Source organism: Oncorhynchus mykiss, chromosome 17, assembly GCF_057628025.1.
Source record: "Oncorhynchus mykiss isolate SJ-2025 chromosome 17, ASM5762802v1, whole genome shotgun sequence".
Taxonomy (NCBI): Eukaryota; Metazoa; Chordata; class Actinopteri; order Salmoniformes; family Salmonidae; genus Oncorhynchus; species Oncorhynchus mykiss.
In genome coordinates, this window is record NC_143038.1 from 9152689 (window position 1) to 9174627 (window position 21939).

General features: G+C 45.1%; 1 protein-coding gene across 2 annotated transcripts in view; it reads right to left on the reverse strand.

Moving 5' to 3' along the window:
- LOC110495121 (serine/threonine-protein kinase N1) overlaps window positions 1-21939 on the reverse strand; it is a 56796-nt gene that overhangs the window by 16103 nt on the left and 18754 nt on the right. The window contains exon 1 of one of the 2 annotated variants that reach the window (XM_036949553.2): window positions 5072-5654. The exons of the other annotated variant lie outside the window; for it this stretch is intronic. Within the exon in view, the coding sequence (XP_036805448.2) occupies window positions 5072-5131 (60 nt within the window). The 5' untranslated portion in view covers window positions 5132-5654. Of the gene's footprint in view, window positions 1-5071; window positions 5655-21939 lie in introns of those variants that run through there. 2 annotated transcript variants of the gene reach the window in all.

Here is a 21939-nt window from a genome sequence, read left to right on the forward strand (position 1 = left end):
CTGGAAACACACCTGGTGAGAAAATTGTCATATTTTCTTTCTGCAGATTTTAGAATATTCTCATGAAAAACTTTTGCCAATTGGATGGAAACCTAGCAACTAATAGACATGGCTGAGAGTGGGAAAGTTGTGAACCCTTGGCTTTCACCAATCAAAATGTGTTAAATCTGTGATTAGTGATTACCTTATCGAAGGATGGAAGGACACACTTCAAAACTACTGGAACGGGGCCATTCAAATAAGTATGGGAGGATGTGCCTTTTTGACCTTTGACTTCCTCTGAGTTCATAATGTGCACCGGACTGAGTGCCGTGGCCACTAAAAGCTAACCGCTACTCTTTAACAAGAGGGAGGAGAAGCAGAGCAGAGCAGAGGGCAAGAGAGCATCCTTGCCCCGGCTGTCAGCTCACATTACAGGAAAGAAGGAGGAAGGGAGGCTAATGGTTAGCAAGCGCCTCATCCAGATCATATGACAGGAAAAGGTCAACGGTTAGCTAGCACCTCAGCCTCTTCCTATCATATCAGTTGGATAACGGCTAGCTAGCGACAACATCCATCTTATATGATAGGAGCAGCTAACTTAAAGTTAGCCCTTAGCACTCTCAGCCTGTGGTTCCTAGTGAACTCACTCTAGAACCCTGGGGCTAATGGCTAGCTAGCGCCAACATCCATCTGATATGATAGGAGAGGCTAATGCTAGCAGTTAGTGTGGCTCTAGGATCCAGGGGAGGTGCTCCGGGCACAGACTGAGTGGGTGGGAGGTTTGCAAGGTCTTCGGGCCAACGCGACCTGAATTAAAGATGACAAAGTTTGCTGCTGTGTCTGTAAAGCATGGAGGAGGAGAGCGAGGCGAGAAAACCTCTCGCTCTGCAGACTGGCTGGTGCACCCACTGCACTGCACTGTTAGCCTGGTTAGGGAAACACTATACTGTAGTGTAGAAGGCAGTGGGTGTTGAGTTGACTGGTATCAGCATGACTGTGCTGCTTTGTTGTGTTCTACCTCTGCCACATCATAGGCCTAGAACCTGAACTGAACCCATGTCTGTTTCAGGAACTTGGTGTCGTCGTGAGTGCTGGCAAGGCAATGTTGTTGAACGCAGAAAGAGTCTGGTACACAGGATGTCTGAACTGAAGCTGTGTTGCCAGTCTGTTTCTGCTTTAGCTTGTTGTTGTCTAACCACATCAGTGTGGCGACTGGCAAGGCAATGATGTAACCAGTGTTGTTGAATGTAGAAAGAATCTGGTACCCAGGTTAGCTGAGCTGGCCCTTAGCACAGGAAGGCCAAGGTTGATTATTTGGTAAATATTTTCTAAACTCTTCTTGAACTGCACTGTTGGTTAAGGGTTTGAAAGTAAGAATTTCACGGTAAGGTTGTTGTATTCGGCGCGTGACATAAAAGTTTGATTTGATACCACAAAGCGATGTCCTTTATATATAGAGTGTGTGTGTGTGTGTGGGGGGGGGAGGGGGGGTTAGTGTGTGAGGTTACTGTGGGTAAAAGTTGCCCTTCGCCACAGATCTAGGATCAGCTAGGTCCAAATCCTGACCTTGACCATTAGTGGGAAAAACACAAAACTGAACTTAGATCAGTGTCTGAGGGCAACTTCGTCCCACTCCAGTTACTGCACCGCCAGAGCTCAAATTAAATGGCAATCGACTTAGGCCTATATCACCATTAACACTGCAAGTTGTCCTGCTGCTCCTACAACTGCACCAATGTGTAATAAGTAGCCATCAGGTATCCCCAATGCAGTTAGTACCTATTAGTGCATAGAGGTCATGACTGGCTAATTCAATAGATAGTGGTGCCATTAGCTATACGCTAATTAATAGAGGTTAATTCAATAAGACCAGCGGAGGACAGAGAGAAGAGACGCAACTGAAGAGAAGGAGAGAACATGGTCAGAGTGCATTAGAATGTCACGATGGAAAACTTCCTGATCCGAGATAACGATTTGAACAGAGATACTGTCAACACACACTACTGGCACGAGATACTGTCGCCCACGCTCACACACACAGAAAGCTGACACTCACTCACACACCAAAATCCCCTCCCTTGGCCTGACTTTAACTCTCTACATTACAGCAGGTCTCTGGAGTGTGTCGACACCTATGACCCATTGCCAGGGAATTGTTATTGTAGAGGGTGTGATCTGTGTACTGACTGGACTCATACTTCATCCCGTCGTGTGTGTGTGTGTGTGTGTGTGAAGCCAGAGAACCCAGATACACCGCCGTGAACCATTGACCCTCCCCAGCGACTCCATTCCATTGTGATGTAACGGAGCTCACAGGTCTCCATCTTGGGAAGTCTTCTAGGGTCACCAGACATACACAAACTTCGGTGAAAAACTTGATCAAGGCGCCAAAGCAGTGGCACTGACAGAGTCTGTGTGTCCTGGTTGCCGGTCCCAAATAAAGAGCAGGTATTTATTACACCCGTCTTTATGTTACACAGAGTCTCTCTGACAGGAGTGTGTGTGCGACTGTGTGTGTGTGTGTTGCATCCAGAGGGAGTGTGTTCTGTGTCTTGATGAGGGAGACAGTACAGTCAGTATACAGTTAGAGCAGAGGGCCTCTCATGAGGTAAACAGACAGGTTCTCTCTCTGTGCTCCCACTTCTTGGCAGTCTACACAGTGTATAAACACACACACCATCTCCCACACACACACACACACACACACGTACAGTGGAGCAAAAAGGTATTTAGTCAGCCACCAATTGTGCAAGTTCTCCCACTTAAAAAAGATGAGGCCTGTAATTTTCATCGTAGGTACACTTCAACTGTGACAGACAAAATGAGAAAAAAAATCCAGAAAATCACATTGTAGGATTTATGAATTTATTTGCAAATTATGGTGGAAAATAAGTATTTGGTCAATAACAAAAGTTTCTCAATACTTCGTTACATACCCTTTGTTGGCAATGACAGAGGTCAAACGTTTTCTGTAAGTCTTCACACACTGTTGCTGGTATTTTGGCCCATTCCTCCATGCAGATCTCCTCTAGAACAGTGATGTTTTGGGGCTGTTGCTGGGCAACACGGACTTTCAACTCCCTCCAAAGATGTTCTATGGGGTTGAGATCTTTGAGACTGGCTAGGCCACTCCAGGACCTTGAAATGCTTCTTACGAAGCCACTCCTTCGTTGCCCGGGCGGTGTGTTTGGGATCATTGTCATGCTGAAAGACCCAGCCACGTTTCATCTTCAATGCCCTTGCTGATGGGAGGAGGTTTTCACTCAAAATCTCCCGATACATGGCCCCATTCAATCTTTACACGGATCAGTCATCCAGGTCCCTTTGCAGAAAAACAGCCCCAAAGCATGATGTTTCCATCCCCATGCTTCACAGTAGGTATGGTGTTCTTTGGATGCAACTCAGCATTCTTTGTCCTCCAAACACGACGAGTTGAGTTTTTACCAAAAAGTTATATTTTGGTTTCATCTGACCATATGACATTCTCCCAATCTTCTTCTGGATCATCCAAATGCTCTCTAGCAAACTTCAGACGGGCCTGGACATGTACTGGCTTAAGCAGCAGGGGACCTATTGCAGATTCAGTCTTCCCAGCCTGGTGCAGGTCTACAATTTTGTTTCTGGTGTCCTTTGACAGCTCTTTGGTCTTGACCATAGTGGAGTTTGGAGTGTGACTGTTTGAAGTTGTGGACAGGTGTCTTTTATACTGATAAGTTCAAACAGGTGCCATTAATACAGTTAACAAGTGGAGGACAGAGGAGCCTCTTAAAGAAGAAGTTACAGGTCTGTGAGAGCCAGAAATCTTGCTTGTTTGACCAAATACTTATTTTCCACCATAATTTGCAAATAAATTCATTAAAAATCCTACAATGTAATTTTCTGGATTTTTTTTTCTCATTTTGTCTGTCATAGTTGAAGTGTACCTATGATGAAACTTACAGGCCTCTCATCTTTTTAAGTGTGCGTATGCAGGTTTTTTTTTATTTTTGAAATAGGGTTTCTGTACTAACTTAGTACGCCTAATCTACTTCCCTCTCATCAAGTGCAACATGGTCACATCTTTCTGTTCGCCTACTTGCAACAGCAGGGAATAACCAGTTACCACGTATAAACTGGATGAGAAGACAGACGGAGGAGACGTTGAGAGACAGGGAAAACAAGTGGAAAGAACATGTCATCCCCAGGGCTTGGAGAAAGAGACGGAGGGAGGCAGGGCACAAGTGCGAAAGAGAACGCACACCTGCAGCTTTACTGCCTGTATGTATCTCAGTGGCTCCAGCCCTGCAGTAATGAGAGAGAGAGAGAGAGAGAGAGAGAGAGAGAGAGAGAGATGAAGGAAGAGAGAGACAGAGAAAGGCAGCCAGACTAGTAGAGGACCATGAGAGAGCGAGATTAGTGAGATAAAAGATTCTAGGATAAGTAGAGACAGAGGGAACACAGAATGCAAGAGAAAGAGAGGGAGCCAGGACAAGCAGTGTGAAAGAAAGAGACAGATACTGTCTGTAGGACGAGTGGCCAGAGAGAGAAAGAGGGAGCATGCAGAGTGAAAGAGAGAGGGGAAGTGGAAAGCAAACACAAACAAAGAGAAACAGCACGAGGGGGACAGGAAGAGAGAGGCAGATGACGCACAGCTGGGCCAATGTGACATAGAGAGAGAGAGAGAGAGAGAGAGGACAGAACGAGACAGACGGAGGACAAAACAAATGTAGCCAGGAGGACAAAGAGGAGAGAGAGACCCAGACAAGAGGAGAAATAGACCAGTCATTCAGCTAGAGACAGAAAATAGAAAGCAATTTAAAAACATTATGAGAAGTAGTGGACATGGAGGGAAAGAATAGTAAGCAGACAATAAAGGAAGTGAACAGCTGCCTGTAAGGCAAACTGACATAAACAAGAGAGACCCAGAAACTCAAAAATACAGACACTTGTGAATTGAATGTACCAAGACACAAAATTAAACACATATTGGACGGACAGACTGACGGACACAAACAGACAGACCCACAGCCATGGGAAAGAAGGCACAAACACCCACTACAGCAACACACAGACAGTACAGCAAAGTACATACAGGCCCTTTGAACCCTACCGCTGTGTCAGGGTGACCGCTGTCTTCCGACCGCTCCCCCATCGCCTCTTCGCTCGCCATCACCCTCCTCCTCTTGCTCCCTCCCTTCCTACCTTTCTCTCTGAAAGTCTCCCCCTAGAGCACTGCTTTATCTCTCCCTGCTCAAACACACCGCCAACTTCCCTCTTCAAAAGGGAAGAGAGAGAAAAAGGAAACTACAGGGGAACTTGAGAGGGAAAAGACTGCCTGGTCGAGAGAGGAGAAAAGAACGTGAGCCCTTAGACAGACGGAAAGAAGAAAAAAAGAGAGAGTGTGACAGATCTCTACCCTGCACAGCATCCTGGTCTTTGAGAAAGAGAGAGAGAGCAGGAAAGAGAGTCAAAAAGCGAGAGGGAGAGAGAGCAAGAGTGTGTAATTGTAAACATTCATTTAGGAAGGGTCGGTCTAGAGACTGAACATCAGAGAGAGAGGAGAGCAGTTCTATGTGCTCATTGTGTGTGAAAGAAAATATGACCAGAGGGCATAATAACAGAGGTACTGAGAAAAAGAGATAGGTGGAGGGAGAGAGCGAGAGAAAACAGACAAGAGAGGCTCTAGCGCGACTACATAACTCATCCTGACCCAGCTCAGATAAGGCCTGACAGATGAAGGGAAGGAGGAAAGGAGAGGGAGGGAGGGAGTGGGAAGTCTAGAAAATTATCCTGCCGCTTTCTCCTTCCATCTCTCCCTAGCTTCCCCATCGTGTTTAAAAAGCATAGTTCAGCACGTCAGAGGAGAGTGATGTTCCGTTATGTAAACCCTAGGTATAGTGCCTTTGGAAAGTACTCAGACCCCTTAACTTAATTCCACATTTTGTTACATTACAGCCTTATTGTAAAATGGATAAAAATAAATCATCCCTCATCAATCTACACACAATACCCCATAATGACAAAGCGAAATCAGGTTTATATTTTTTGCAAATTTATTACAAATAAAAAAATCAGAAATACTTTATTTACATAAGTATTCAGACCCTTTGCTATGAGACTTGAAATTGAGCTCGGGTGCATCCTGTTTCCATTGATCATCCTTGAGATGTTTCTACAACTTGATTAGAGTCCACCAGTGGTAAATTCAATTGATCGGACATGATTTGGAAAAGCTCAAACCTGTCTATATAAGGTCCCACAGTTGACAGTGCATGTCAGAGAAAAAACTGAGCCATGAGGTTGAAGGAATAGTCCGTAGAGCTCCGAGACACGATTGTTTCGAGGCGCAAATCTGGGGAAGGGTACCAAAACAGTTCTGCAGCATTGAAGGTCCACTCAAGAACTTAGGTCGCATGGATGTGGTTTGGGTATGAAAAGTCTGACACGGACCAGAAAACTGTTCTCTGCAAAATATGCCGCAGGCTGGTCCCAAAAACAGGCTCAAAACACCACTAACCTCTTTTACCACATACAGAAGAATCATGTGAAACAGTGCGGAGAGTCTCTACGGATGAGACCCAAAAAAGTACAGTTGAGTGCTCAAAACAGACGTTGCAAGAGGCTTATGCCCGCGGCAGACCATATGGCAAAGAATTACGGAGATGGAAGGAGATAACAGCTGCGGTTACAACTTATATCTGCAAAGACAAGGCCCCAATTCACATGCTTGAGAAACGGGGGTTTCGTGAGTTGGTGCTAACACTCGACCCAAGGTACCAAATGCAAATTGATATGTGACACTTATTAATGCCAAAATAAAATGCAAAACAGGCAAGCCCCCCTGTCACGGCCGTTGAAAGAAGTAGACCAAAGCGCAGAGTGGTGAGCGTACATATTCCTTCTTATTAGGACGACGCCGACAAAAACAATAAACAATACAAAAACAACCGTGAATCTTAACTTCTTTGGGGTAAGGGGCAGTATTGGATAGCTTGGATGAAAAACGTGCCCAAATTAAGCTGCCTGCTACTCAGCCGTAAAAGCTAGAATATGAATATAATTAGTACATTTGGATAGAAAACACTCTGTTTCTAAAACTGTTTGAATGATGTCTGTGAGTATAACAGAACTCATATGGCAGGCAAAAACCTGAGAAAAAAATCCAACCAGGAAGTGGGAAATCTGAGGTTTGTAGTTTTTCCACTCAGCCCCCATTGAAGATACAGTGGCATATTAGTTATGTTTCACTTCCCAAGGCTTCCACTAGATGTCGTCAGTATTTAGAACCTGTTTTGAGGATTCTACTCTAAAGGAGGGGCTCATAAGAGCTCTTTGAGTGAGTGGTCTGGCAGAGTGCCACAGCCTCGGTCTGGCGCGCTCATGTGAAAGGTAGCTACGCTCCACTTCATTTGTACAGACAAAGGAATTGTCCGGTTGGAACATTAATGAAGTTTTATGTTAAAAACATCCTAAAGATTGATTCCATACTTAGTTCGGCATGTTTCTACAGGCTGTAACGGAACTTTTTGAACTTTTCGTCCGACGCGACCTGAACGCGCTTTTGGATTTGTTTACCAAACGCCCTAACAAAAGAAGATATTTGGACATAACATTATCGAACAAATCAAACATTTATGGTGGAACTCAGATTCCTGGGAGTGCATTCTGATGAAGATCAAAGGTAAGTGAATATTTAAAATGCTATTTCTGAGTAATGTTGACTACCCAATATGGCGGGTATATTTTTGGCTGCTTTGTTGTCTAAAGGCTGTACTCAGATTATTGCATGGTTTGCTTTCGCCGTAAAGTTTTTTTTAAATCTGACACAGCGGTTGCATTAAGGAGAGGTTTATCTAAAGTTCCATGTATTATAGTCGTATCTTAATCAATGTTTATTATGAGTGTTTTTTGTAAATTGATGTGGCTCTCTGCACAATTACCACATGTTTTAGAACTACTGAACATAACGCACCAATGTAAACTTTGATTTTTTTATATAAATATGAAATTTATCAAACAAAACATACATGTATTGTGTAAAATGAAGTCCTATGAGTGTCATCTGATGAAGATCATCAAAGGTTAGTGATTCATTTTATCTCTATTTCTGCGTTTTGTGACTCCCATCTTTGGCTGGAAAAATGTGTTTTTCTGTGGCTTGGTGGTGACCTAACATAATCGTTTGTGGTGCTTTCGCTGTAAATCCTTTTTGAAATCAGACACTGTGGCTGGATTAACGAGAATTTTATCTTTAAAATTGTGTAAAATACTTGTATGCAAGAGGAATTTTAATTATGAGATTTTAGTTGTTTTGAATTTGGCGCCCTGCACTTTCACTTGCGGGGGTGGGGGGGGTCCGCTCCCAGTCCTAGACAGGTTAAGGGCTATGTGCCACAAACAAAAGTTAACTTCCCACCAAGACAGGTGGGAAAAAAGCCTACCTAAGTATGGTTCTCAATCAGAGACAACGATAGACAGCTGTCCCTGATTGAGAATCCTACCCGGCCAAACATAGAAATACAAATAATACCCACCCCAAATCACACCCTGACCAAACCAAATAGAGACAAAAAAAGGATCACTAAGGTCAGGGCGTCACACCCCAAATATATATATATTTTAGGACAATATTAATTTTGTTTGCAACTATATTAAGTGTTTTATATTTACCTTTTTAGATTTTATATATTAATATTTTATATTTTGTTACATGCTTAATTGAACATTTGCACAAAGTTTCGAAATAAAAGGATAAATAATCAAATAAGTAAGAACCTTTTATTGTTGAGTTTAATTCAACATGTAATAAGAAATAGGCCTTCACATGTGGTCATTTTATACAAACTATTTATTCATTGAATTTACAGAATGTATCATGTTATGTATCATTATCGGGATATGAAATTACCTATATCGGGATATGAGATTTTGGCCATATCGCGCAACCCTACACCCAAGTCATAAGACTGCTGAACAGTTCATCAAATGACTACATGGACTACTTGCATTGACCCCCTTATTTTTTGTTGCACACTCACTGGACTCTACACACACATACTACACTGACACACACAAACACACACGCACGCAAATTGCTGCCACAAACACACTTTCACACTCTGCTAATGTGTTTATTATCTATCCTGATTGCCTAGTCACGTTTACCACTACCTACAGTTGAAGTCGGAAGTTTACATACACCTTAGCCAAATACATTTAAACTCAGTTATTCACAACTCCTGACATTTATTCATAGTAAAAATTCTGTGTCTTAGGTTAGTTAGGATCACCACCTTATTTTAAGAATGTGAAATGTCAGAATAATAGTAAGAGAGAATGATTTATTTCAGCTTTTATTTCTTTCATCACATTCCCAGTGGGTCAGAAGTTTACATACACTCAATTAGTATTTGGTAGCATTGCCTTTAAATTGTTTAACTTAGGTCAAACGTTTTGGGTAGCCTTCCACAAGCTTCCCACAATAAGTTGGGTGAATTTTGTCCCATTCCTCCAGACAGAGCTGGTGTAACTGACTCAGGTTTGTGGGCCTCCTTGCTCGCACATGCTTTGTCAGTTCTGCCCACAAATTTTCTATGGGATTGATGTCAGGGCTTTGTGATGGCCACTCCAATACCTTGACTTTGTTGTCCTTAGGCCATTTTGCCACAACTTTGGAAGTATGCTTGGGGTCCTTGTTCATTTGGAAGACCCATTTGTGACCAAACTTCAACTCTGACTGATATCTTGAGATGTTGCTTTAATTTTCCTCCCTCATGATGCCATCTATTTTGTGAAGTGCACCAGTCCCTCCTGCAGCAAAGCACCCCCACAACATGATGCTGCTAGCCCCGTGCTTCACGGTTGGGATGGTGTTCTTCGGATGGCAAGCATCCCCCTTTTTCCTCCAAACATAACGTTGGTCATTATGGCCAAACAGTTCTATATACGTTTCATCAGACCAGAGGACATTTCTCCAACAAGTACGATCTTTGTCCCCATGTGCAGTTGCAAACCGTAGTCAGGCTTTTTAATGGCGGTTTGGAGCAGTGGCTTCTTCCTTGCTGAGCGGCCTTTCAGGTTATGTCGATATAGGACTCGTTTTACTGTGGATATAGATACTTTTGTACCTCTTTCCTCCAGCATCTTCACAAGGTCCTTTGGTGTTGTTCTGGGATTGATTTGCACTTTTCGCACCAAAGTACGTTCATCTCTAGGAGACAGAACGCGTCTCCTTCCTGAGCGGTATGACGGCTGCGTGGTCCCATGGTGTTTATACTTGCGTACTATTGTTTGTACAGATGAACATGGTACCTTCAGGCATTTGGAAATTGCTCCCAAGGATGAACCAGACTTATAGAGGTCTACACATTTTTTTGTGAGGTCTTGGCTAATTTCTTTTGATTTTCCCATGATGTCAAGCAAAGAGGCACTGAGTTTGACGGTAGGCCTTGAAATACATCCACAGGTACATCTCCAATTGACTCAAATGATGTCAATTAGCCTATCAGAAGCTTATAAAGCCATGACATAATTTTATGGAATTTTCCAAGCTGTTTAAAGGCACAGTCAACTTAGTGTATGTAAACTTCTGACCCACTGGAATTGTGATACAGTGAATTATAAGTGAAATAATCTGTCTGTAAACAAATGTTGGACAATGTACTTAGGACATTTACTTTGTGCATGACACAACTGACTTGCCGAAACTATATTTTTTTAACAAGAAATCTTTGGAGAGGTTGAAAAATAAGTTTCAATGACTCCAACCTAAGTGTATGTAAACTTCCGACTTCAACTGTACATACCTCAAATCACCTCAACTACCTCGTACCCATGCACATTGGCTCGGTACCGGAACTCCTTGTATATAGCCTTGTTATTTTATTGTGTTACTATTTCTTTTTTTATAGCAGGAGGGAGAAAGGCCCGTGGAGAGGAAAGGCGGGGAGAGATGTTTGAAGGACAAACATTCCCACCTGGGATGTAAACAGAGCGAGGTCTGGTAGTGAAGTGGCTCATATCCATAAACAGTGAACCATCTGAATAACTCATACTGTGGCATAGAGGGAGGAGAGAGAGAAGGGAGAGACATGGAGGGAGGGAGAGAGCGCAAGAAAGTGAAAAAGCAAGGGAGAGAGAGATGGACAGATGGAGAAAAACATGCCCTAGAGAAGCCCACAGAGACTGAAGGCCTTGGCAGCAGTTGCAACAGTATAACACACACACCGCCAGCTGAGCCCGTGGCTCTCCACACCAGCCTGTCCATCACTCACCGTCTCTCTCCCATGCTGAGTCAGTGAGTGGGCTAGACACCTGTCAATAATCCCAAGGCCTGGAGTCAGTAGGCTAATACATCCGAGGGCAGGATTAGTTGAACTTGACACGTGGTGGAAGGTTTCCTGCTGTGAAGGCATGTTGGCGGTCTTGTTGAATTAACACTGTTCATGAAGAATCAGATATAGGCCTATGCCACAGTATGCTGCACAACGTAGTAAATATGGCCTCAGTTCTGTTCCAAGACAGGTCTTGTCATGTTCGTCCTTATGATAACAGATGGCAGAGGTAGTAACAGCTGATCCCAGACCAGCCATTAGGGTAGAATCTCTCCCTGGAGGGCCCTTACATGCTATTACATCATGCACCGTGCTGTGTGTCCCACTACTAGACACCTGTGAAAGCTGAATTCACTCCGCAGTGATGAGGTGTGAAACTAGTGTAGCCAACAGAGCAGTGACAAGTGGATGCACAGGCCTTTCACATCCCAATGTGTGTGTGTGTGTGCACGCGCACACACACACACACACAATGCCAAATGGAGTTTGGCAGAAGTCCTGTATAAAGTAACTATGTTAAATACATTTTATATGCTTGTACCTAATATCAAATACTGTACACTGATAAACACAGACACGCAAGACCTAACCACAGACAAAGACAACCCCAAGGCACAATAACACAGAGACACACAGTCTGTGTGTGCGCGCGTATGTGTGTTTTTGTGCATGCACAATGTGCTGTCTGGGAGGCCTGACTTGAATGAAGATTTAATGGAGTGATTGACTATTAAATATGATTGACTATTACATATGTCCTGTGTTCTGTCTGAGTCCGGGTCACGTTGACACATTGGGGGAGATCAGGAGAACCAATCCTCTACTATTGTACTGCTCTACAACAGAAAACCAATTAAGTTCAACAACACACTCCTGAGACTTCCTGGATAGCTAGGAGTCACAAATAATAAACAGCATCAGAGTGAAGAGAATGGGGGGAACAGCAGCATCAAGGATACATTTTAGATAGGGTTAAACAGTCTTTCATCAAGACAGACAATATTAAAACATTGATTTCTATTGTGTGGCAAGTACACCCGACTGAATTGGGATGATCTCAATGGGTGAGTTCCATATGCTCTCTAATCAAATCAAATTGTATTTGTCACTTGCGCCAAATACAACAAGTGTAGGTAGACCTTACCGTGAAATGCTTACTTACAAGCCCTTAACCAACAATGCAATTCAAGAAAGAGTTAAGAAAATATTTATTAAATAAACTAAAGTAAAATATATATATATATATATATATATATATATATATATATATATAATCAATCAAAAAGTAACAAAAAATATACATAACGAGGCTATATACAGGGGGTACCGGTACAGAGTCAATGTGGAGGCTATATACAGGGGGTACCGGTACAGAGTCAATGTGGAGGCTATATACAGGGGGTACCGGTACAGAGTCAATGTGGAGGATATATACAGGGGGTACCGGTACAGAGTCAATGTGGAGGCTATATACAGGGGGTACCGGTACAGAGTCAATGTGGAGGCTATATACAGGGGGTACCGGTACAGAGTCAATGTGGAGGCTATATACAGGGGGTACCGGTACAGAGTCAATGTGGAGGCTATATACAGGGGGTACCGGTACAGAGTCAATGTGGAGGCTATATACAGGGGGTACCGGTACAGAGTCAATGTGGAGGCTATATACAGGGGGTACCGGTACAGAGTCAATGTGGAGGCTATATACAGGGGGTACCGGTACAGAGTCAATGTGGAGGCTATATACAGGGGGTACCGGTACAGAGTCAATGTGGAGGATATATACAGGGGGTACCGGTACAGAGTCAATGTGGAGGCTATATACAGGGGGTACCGGTACAGAGTCAATGTGGAGGCTATATACAGGGGGTACCGGTACAGAGTCAATGTGGAGGCTATATACAGGGGGTACCGGTACAGAGTCAATGTGGAGGCTATATACAGGGGGTACCGGTACAGAGTCAATGTGGAGGCTATATACAGGGGGTACCGGTACAGAGTCAATGTGGAGGCTATATACAGGGGGTACCGGTACAGAGTCAATGTGGAGGCTATATACAGGGGGTACCGGTACAGAGTCAATGTGGAGGCTATATACAGGGGGTACCGGTACAGAGTCAATGTGGAGGCTATATACAGGGGGTACCGGTACAGAGTCAATGTGGAGGCTATATACAGGGGGTACCGGTACAGAGTCAATGTGGAGGCTATATACAGGGGGTACCGGTACAGAGTCAATGTGGAGGCTATATACAGGGGGTACCGGTACAGAGTCAATGTTGAGGCTATATACAGGGGGTACCGGTACAGAGTCAATGTGGAGGCTATATACAGGGGGTACCGGTACAGAGTCAATGTGGAGGCTATATACAGGGGGTACCGGTACAGAGTCAATGTGGAGGCTATATACAGGGGGTACCGGTACAGAGTCAATGTGGAGGCTATATACAGGGGGTACCGGTACAGAGTCAATGTGGAGGATATATACAGGGGGTACCGGTACAGAGTCAATGTGGAGGATATATACAGGGGGTACCGGTACAGAGTCAATGTGGAGGCTATATACAGGGGGTACCGGTACAGAGTCAATGTGGAGGCTATATACAGGGGGTACCGGTACAGAGTCAATGTGGAGGCTATATACAGGGGGTACCGGTACAGAGTCAATGTGGAGGCTATATACAGGGGGTACCGGTACAGAGTCAATGTGGAGGCTATATACAGGGGGTACCGGTACAGAGTCAATGTGGAGGCTATATACAGGGGGTACCGGTACAGAGTCAATGTGGAGGCTATATACAGGGGGTACCGGTACAGAGTCAATGTGGAGGCTATATACAGGGGGTACCGGTACAGAGTCAATGTGGAGGCTATATACAGGGGGTACCGGTACAGAGTCAATGTGGAGGCTATATACAGGGGGTACCGGTACAGAGTCAATGTGGAGGCTATATACAGGGGGTACCGGTACAGAGTCAATGTGGAGGCTATATACAGGGGGTACCGGTACAGAGTCAATGTGGAGGCTATATACAGGGGGTACCGGTACAGAGTCAATGTGGAGGCTATATACAGGGGGTACCGGTACAGAGTCAATGTGGAGGCTATATACAGGGGGTACCGGTACAGAGTCAATGTGGAGGCTATATACAGGGGGTACCGGTACAGAGTCAATGTGGAGGCTATATACAGGGGGTACCGGTACAGAGTCAATGTGGAGGCTATATACAGGGGGTACCGGTACAGAGTCAATGTGGAGGCTATATACAGGGGGTACCGGTACAGAGTCAATGTGGAGGCTATATACAGGGGGTACCGGTACAGAGTCAATGTGGAGGCTATATACAGGGGGTACCGGTACAGAGTCAATGTGGAGGCTATATACAGGGGGTACCGGTACAGAGTCAATGTGGAGGCTATATACAGGGGGTACCGGTACAGAGTCAATGTGGAGGCTATATACAGGGGGTACCGGTACAGAGTCAATGTGCAAGGGTACAGGTTAGTCGAGGACTCTATGCCAGAACTCTACATCTGTGGTTTGTCTCGACCGAACATTGACTTTATTATCGAGTAAACATACAGACTGAAACCTGGATGGCTCCCGCTCTCCCTCCCCCACATCCCTACGTTCTCTCTTACTCTGTTAGTTAGAAGTCTGGCCCACAAGGCCCTGAGGGAGCCACACAACTCCCCTCTCTATGGCTCCTCTCAACCACAACAATACACTATTGTATAATAATAACATATAGGGCCTAAATACAGAAGAATTATGACTTGTTATAACCAGACGAAAATGACATATAGCAGGATGTTTCTGTTCCCACGATATCTCTATGAACAGACAATTCTCATAAGCATTATTAATATAGGCCAAAGTGTGTAATTCACTCACTGTACCAGATAAGTCAGTGTGTGAACCTGAACTGAATCTCTCTCTCTCTGCACTAAGTAGGGGGGAAAGATTCATTATAGAGACTAGTTATGAATAAACCAGTGCGAGCTAGCTGCAGCGTTACTGCGTCTGCTAGTGGAAGAGACTGGGATGAACTGTGCTCCTAATTGGAATGACAAGCCCAGAGTTAATCCTCCAGCCTACACTGAACTGAACAGTGCACACACCCCCTCCACCTTCCTCTCTGAATCATGAGTCATACATAGAAACATCTGGAGGTGTGGATTCCTGGGATGCCTGTGTGGTGACGTCAGCAAGACCTGGGATGGATCAGGGCTAGCCTAGCAGGCAACCACAACCACATGCTAACTTCTATTGGGGATATATGATGCAAGTCCACCATATCTATGCGTCCTACTGTAGATGAAACTGTACTGTGTGGTGACAGCAGCAGGACCTGGGAGGGATCAGGCTTAGCAGGCAATCACATCTACTAGGAGTGCAGATAGGCTCACTACACCCCTCTACATAATTTGCTCCGTCACCTGTGGATACCAGGATACTGTACAATGGACTGTAGTACAGAGGTCGACCGATTATAATTTCTCAACGCCGATACCGATTATTGGAGAACCAAAAAAAGCCGATGCCAATTTTTATTTATTTATTTGTAATAATGACAATTACAACAATACTGAATGAACACTTATTTTAACTTAATTAATATAATACATCAATAAAATCTATTTAGCCTAAAGTAAATGAAACATGTTCAATTTGGTTTAAATAATGCAAAAACAAAGTGTTGGAGAAGAAAGTAAAAGTGCAATATGTGCTATGTAAGAAAGCTAACGTTTCAGTTCCTTGCTCAGAACATGAGGACATATGAAAGCTGGTGGTTCCTTTTAACATGAGTCTTCAATATTCCCCGGTAAGAAGTTTTAGGTTGTAGTTATTATAGGAATTATAGGACTATTTCCCTCTATACCATTTGTATTTCATTAACCTTTGACTATTGGATGTTCTTATAGGCACTTTAGTATTGCCAGTGTAACAGTATAGCTTCCGTCCCTCTCCTCGCTCCTCCCTGGGCTCGAACCAGCAACACAACGACAACAGCCACCATCGAAGCAGCGTTACCCATGCAGAGCAAGGGGAACAACTACTAGAAGGCTCAGAGCGAGTGACGTTTGAAACGCCATTAGCACGCACTACCTAGCTAGCCATTTCACTTCGGTTACACCAGCCTCATCTCGGGAGTTGATAGGCTTGAAGTCATAAACAGCGCAATGCTTGACGCACAACGAAGAGCTGCTGGCAAAATGCACAAAAGTCCTGTTTGAATGAATGTTTACGCGCCTGCTTCTGCCTACCACCGCTCAGTCAGATACTTAGATACTTGTATGCTCAGTCAGATTATATGCAACGCAGGACACGCTAGATAATATCTAGTAACATCATCAACCATGTGTAGTTAACTAGTGATTATGATTGATTGTTTTTTATAAGATAAGTTTAATGCTAGCTAGCAACTTACGTTGGCTTACTGCATTCGCGTAACAGACAGTCTCCTTGTGGAGTGCAAGTTAACTGTAAGGTTGCAAGATTGGATCCCCCGAGCTGACAAGGTGAAAATCTGTCGTTCTGCCCCTGAACAAGGCAGTTAACCCACCGTTCCTAGGCCGTCATTGAAAATAAGAATGTGTTCTTAACTGACTTGCCTAGTTAAATAAAGGTAAAGTTTTGTTAAATTTTTTGGATCGGCACCCAAAAATACAGATTTCCGACTGTTATGAAAACTTGAAATCGGCCCTAATTAATCGGCCATTCAGATTAATCGGTCGACCTCTACTGTAGTAGGATGTACCGTCAAAGGAGAAAGTACAATACAGACTTCTGGAGGTGATAAGGTCCTTCAATATGGTCTACTTCTAACTCGTTTTACTTTGATATTCTACAGGTAGCGGCCTCCTGAGTCACCGTGTGTCGTTTACTATCCTCCTCAGTCCTTTACTCCTCTAGGCTGAGAGGAGATGAAGACAGGTGACTAAAGGTTGGGAAGAGAAGGAGAGGTTCTCCCAACGAGGCCTTCTATGTGACAGGCCAGGAGAACCTCTGAACAGACAGAGATAGACAGAGATTGGGCCAGAGGAAAGAGAGAGAGAGATGGCAAACCCCTGTTACAGAGGGCAGTCGAAGAAAAGGACGGTTGGGATGACGAGACAAAAGGAGGACGATAGAAAAACAGACAGTGACAGAATGAGGGATATGAAGAGCAACTTTTGAACTTTACGATAAGCCTCATGTCCTCTCCCGCTGTACCGAAGCAGTCAGTACATCCGAGAGGGAGGACAGGGCAGGGCAGTGGGACATGGAGGCTTCAAAGCAGTAACCCTACACCCTGGCCTGACAGCAGAGAGAGACGGGAGAGAGAGAGGATTTACTCTGGCAAGGAGCCCGGGGACAGAGGCAATGAGACAGAATGAGAGGGGGGGGGGGGGGGGAAATGGGTAGAATGGTTGCTAAACTTAATTCACCATGTGCAAGGGAGTGGGAGAGAGAGAGAGGTGTGGGAGAGGACTAATTTCAGCATGTGTTAGCTAGACAATGTGAGAGAGAGGACTAAATTCAGAATGTGTTAGCTAGACAGTGTTTTTATTTAACCAGGTAGGCTAGTTGAGAACAAGTTCTCATTTGCAACTGCGACCTGGCCAAGATAAAGCATAGCAGTTCGACACATACAACAACACAGAGATTTTTGCAATTCGTTCCAGTCATGGGCAGCAGAGAACTGGAAGGAAAGACTACCAAAGGAGGAATTGGCTTTGGGAGTGACCAGTGAGATATACCTGCTGGAGCGCGTGCTACGAGTGGGTGCTGCTATGGTGACCAGTGAGCTGAGATAAGGCGGGGCTTTACCTAGCAGAGACTTGAAGATAACCTGTAGCCAGTGGGTTTGGTGACGAGTATGAAGCGAGGGCCAACCAACGAGAGCGTACAGGTCGCAATGGTGGGTAGTGTATGGGGCTTTGGTGACAAAACGGATGGCACTGTGATAGACTGCATCCAGTTTGTTGAGTAGAGTGTTGGAGGATATTTTATAGATGACATCACCGAAGTTGAGGATCGGTAGGATGGTCAGTTTTACGAGGGTATGTTTGGCAGCATGAGTGAAGGATGCTTTGTTGCGAAATAGGAAGCCGATTCTAGATTTAATTTTGGATTGGAGGTGCTTAATATGAGTCTGGAAGGAGCGTTTACAGTCTAACCAGACACCCAGGTGTGAGTGTGGGAGAGAGAGGTGTGGGAGAGGACTAAATGCAGCATGCGTTAGCTAGACAGTGTGAGTGTGGGAGAGAGAGGTGGGAGAGAGAGGTGTGGGAGAGGACTACATTCAGAATGTTTTAGCTAGACAGTGTGAGTGTGGGAGAGAGAGGTGGGAGAGAGAGAGGTGTGGGAGAGAACTAAATTCAGCATGTGTTAGCTAGACAGTGTGAGTGTGGGAGAGAGAGGTGTGGGAGAGGACTAAATTCAGCATGCGTTAGCTAGACAGTGTGAGTGTGGGAGAGAGAGAGGTGTGGGAGAGGACTACATTCAGAATGTTTTAGCTAGACAGTGCGAGTGTGGGAGAGAGAGGTGGGTGAGAGAGAGGTGTGGGAGAGAACTAAATTCAGCATGTGTTAGCTAGACAGTGTGAGTGTGTTTGGGGGGGGGGGGGGGATAGATAGATATTGGATCAGAGGAAAGAGACTGCTGGGTCTTGTAAACAGCCAGAGAGAGAGAGAGCAGAGAAAGAGAGAGGTGCTCGGTAGACGAAGAAAGAGAGCTGGTGAAGTGATACTGATAAACATGGCTCGGGAAAACCCCTGTAACAGAGGGCAGTCGAAGAAAAGGACGGTTGGGACGACAAGGAGATAAAAGGAGGACTACAGAAAGACAGTGACAGAACAAGGGATGAAGAGCAACTTTTGAACTTTACCATATGCCTCTTGTCCTCTCCGCTGTACTGTATATCTGAGAGGGAGGACAGGGCAGGGCAGGGCAGTGGGACATGGAGGCTTCAGAGCAGTAACCCTACACCCTGGCCTGACAGCAGAGAGACAGAGGGCGAGGGGAGGATTTACTCTGGCAAGGGGCCCGGGGACAAAGGCAATGAGACAGAATGAGGGGGGGGGGGGTAGAATAGTTGTTAAAGGGAGTGTGAGAGGTGTGGAAGAGTAGAGTGGGAATCAGACTAAATTCAGCATGTGTTAGCTAGACGGTGTGAGTGAGTGAGTGAGTGAGTGAGTGAGTGAGTGAGTGAGTGAGTGAGTAGAGTGAGGGAACCCGCTAGCGCGAGAAGAGGCAAGCGATGTGGGATTCAGAGTTAATGCAGCTTGTGTTGCTGGGTGGAGGAGAGTTCACTGCAAGTGAGGCAATACATCACCACAACCACCACCCAGCTGCTCAGCTTTATTTTCCCCTAACCCCCCCTCCTCTAACTGGAGTAAACTAATGGTCAACAACACTTAGGCTTCCGCCTCCAGCTCATACATACTACGTACATTTTATGGACAGTATATTTTACCTCAACCTCTCCCATCTATCCTCTGAAGACCATCCAGTTAGGATTTCTAGCTGCCATATATTATTTTCAACTGGTACAACAGTCTCTCTCTCTATCTCATCTCATCTCATCTCATCAACAGGTGACCGTCGTAATCATGATTTCAGCACCGCAGGCTACAATCACAGCCAGACACACCATGTGTCCTGTACAACACTACAAGTCTGTCTTTGGTGCCTATTGAGGTCTACTAAATTCAGAACTTCTCTCAGACACACACACACTTCCTTAGAACTCAGGGCCTGTGGTGGCGTGCCGATACACACAGCAGCAGAATAAGAGAGGATACACACACAACTGTCTGAGGAGGGCGGGTGAGCACTGGGCCGCGTTAGCCTTGGGTCTTTAGCTGGAACGCTGTGAATGGCCTCATTGTACCCCGGTCTGCCCTCTGAGGGAGTGCCGTGTGTGTGTGTGTGTGTGTGTGTACTCCTGTAAGACCTCTTGAATGAAATGGTATTTGTATTGAGAATACTGTATGGGGTGGACACACTAAACTCGCTGCACCCCATAGCACTCTGGGTAATAGTGTGTGTGTGTGTGCGAGCAAGACCTCTTAAGCTGGTACTGTAACTAGAATGACCCTCCCCAGTGTTTCTGTGTGGTCACAGCTGGACTACTGGGCTCAGGTCCTTGTGTTGTTTTAAAGACTTCTCAATAACAGCTGGATCACAAGTAGAAAATACTAGTCCTTGCGTGTGTACAGAAAGTGCATAATAAACTTGGCAAAAAAAGAAACGTCCTCTCACTGTCAACAGCATTTATTTTCAGGAAACTTAACATGTGTAAATATTTGTATGAACATAAGACTAACAGAAATTGAATAATGTGTCCCTGAACAAAGGGGGGGTCAAAATCAAAAGTAACAGTCAGCATCTGGTGTGGCCACCAGCTGCATTAAGTACTGCAGTGCATCTCCTCCTCATGGACAGCACCAGATTTGCCCGTTCTTGCTGTGAGATGTTGACCCACTCTTCCACCAAGGCACCTGCAAGTTCCCGGACATTTCTGGGGGGAATGGCCCTAGCCCTCACCCTCCGATCCAACAGGTCTCAGACGTGCTCTTTTGGATTATGATCCAAACTCTTCGCTGGCCATGGCAGAACACTGACATTCCTGTCTTACAGGAAATCACGCACAGAACGAGCAGTATGGCTGGTGGCATTGTCATGCTGGAGGGTCATGTCAGGATGAGCCTGCAGGAAGGGTACCACATGAGGGAGGAGGTCTTCCCTGTAACGCACAGCGGTGAGATTTCCTGCAATGACAACAAGCTCAGTCCGATGATGCTGTGACACACGGCCCCAAACCTTGACGGACCCTCCACCTCCAAATCGATCCCGCTCCAGAGTACAGGCCTCGGTGTAACGTTCATTCCTTCTACGATAAACGCGAATCCGACCATCACTCCTGGTGAGACAAATCCGCGACTCGTCAGTGAAGAGCACTTTTTGCTAGTCCTGTCTGGTCCAGCGACGGTGGGTTTGTGCCCATAGGCGACGTTGTTGCCGGTGATGTCTGGTGACAATAGGCCTACACAAGCCCTTAGTCCAGCCTCTTTCAGCCTATTGCAGACAGTCTGAGCACTGATGGAGGGATTGTGCGTTCCTGGTGTAACTCTGCAGTTATTGTTGCCATCCTGTACCTGTCCCGCAGGTGTGATGTTCGGATGTACCGATCTTGTGCAGGTGTTGTTCCACGTGGTCTGCCACTGCGAGGACGATCCGCTGTAAGTCCTGTCTTCCTGTAGCGCTGTCTTAGGTGTCTCACAGTACGGACATTGCAATTTATTGCCCTGGCCACATCTGCAGTCCTCATGCCTCCTTGCAGCATGCCTAAGGCAAGTTCACGAAGATGAGCAGGGACCCTGGGTGTTTTCCCAGAGTCAGTAAAAAGGCCTCTACTGTGAACTTACTGTTACTGCTTCTAAGGTGAGCGCTGCGTAGATAGAAGCTTGCCAGCTCAATAAAGTGCCAAAATGCACACTGGCCATATACCGTTACGTGAAGTGTAAAAAAAAATGTCTTTAATGTAGGGCTAATAAAATGTGTCTAATGTAGGGCTAATAAAATGTGTCTAATGTAGGGCTAATAAAATGTCTTTAACGTAGGGCTAATAAAATGTGTGTCTAATGTAGGGCTAAT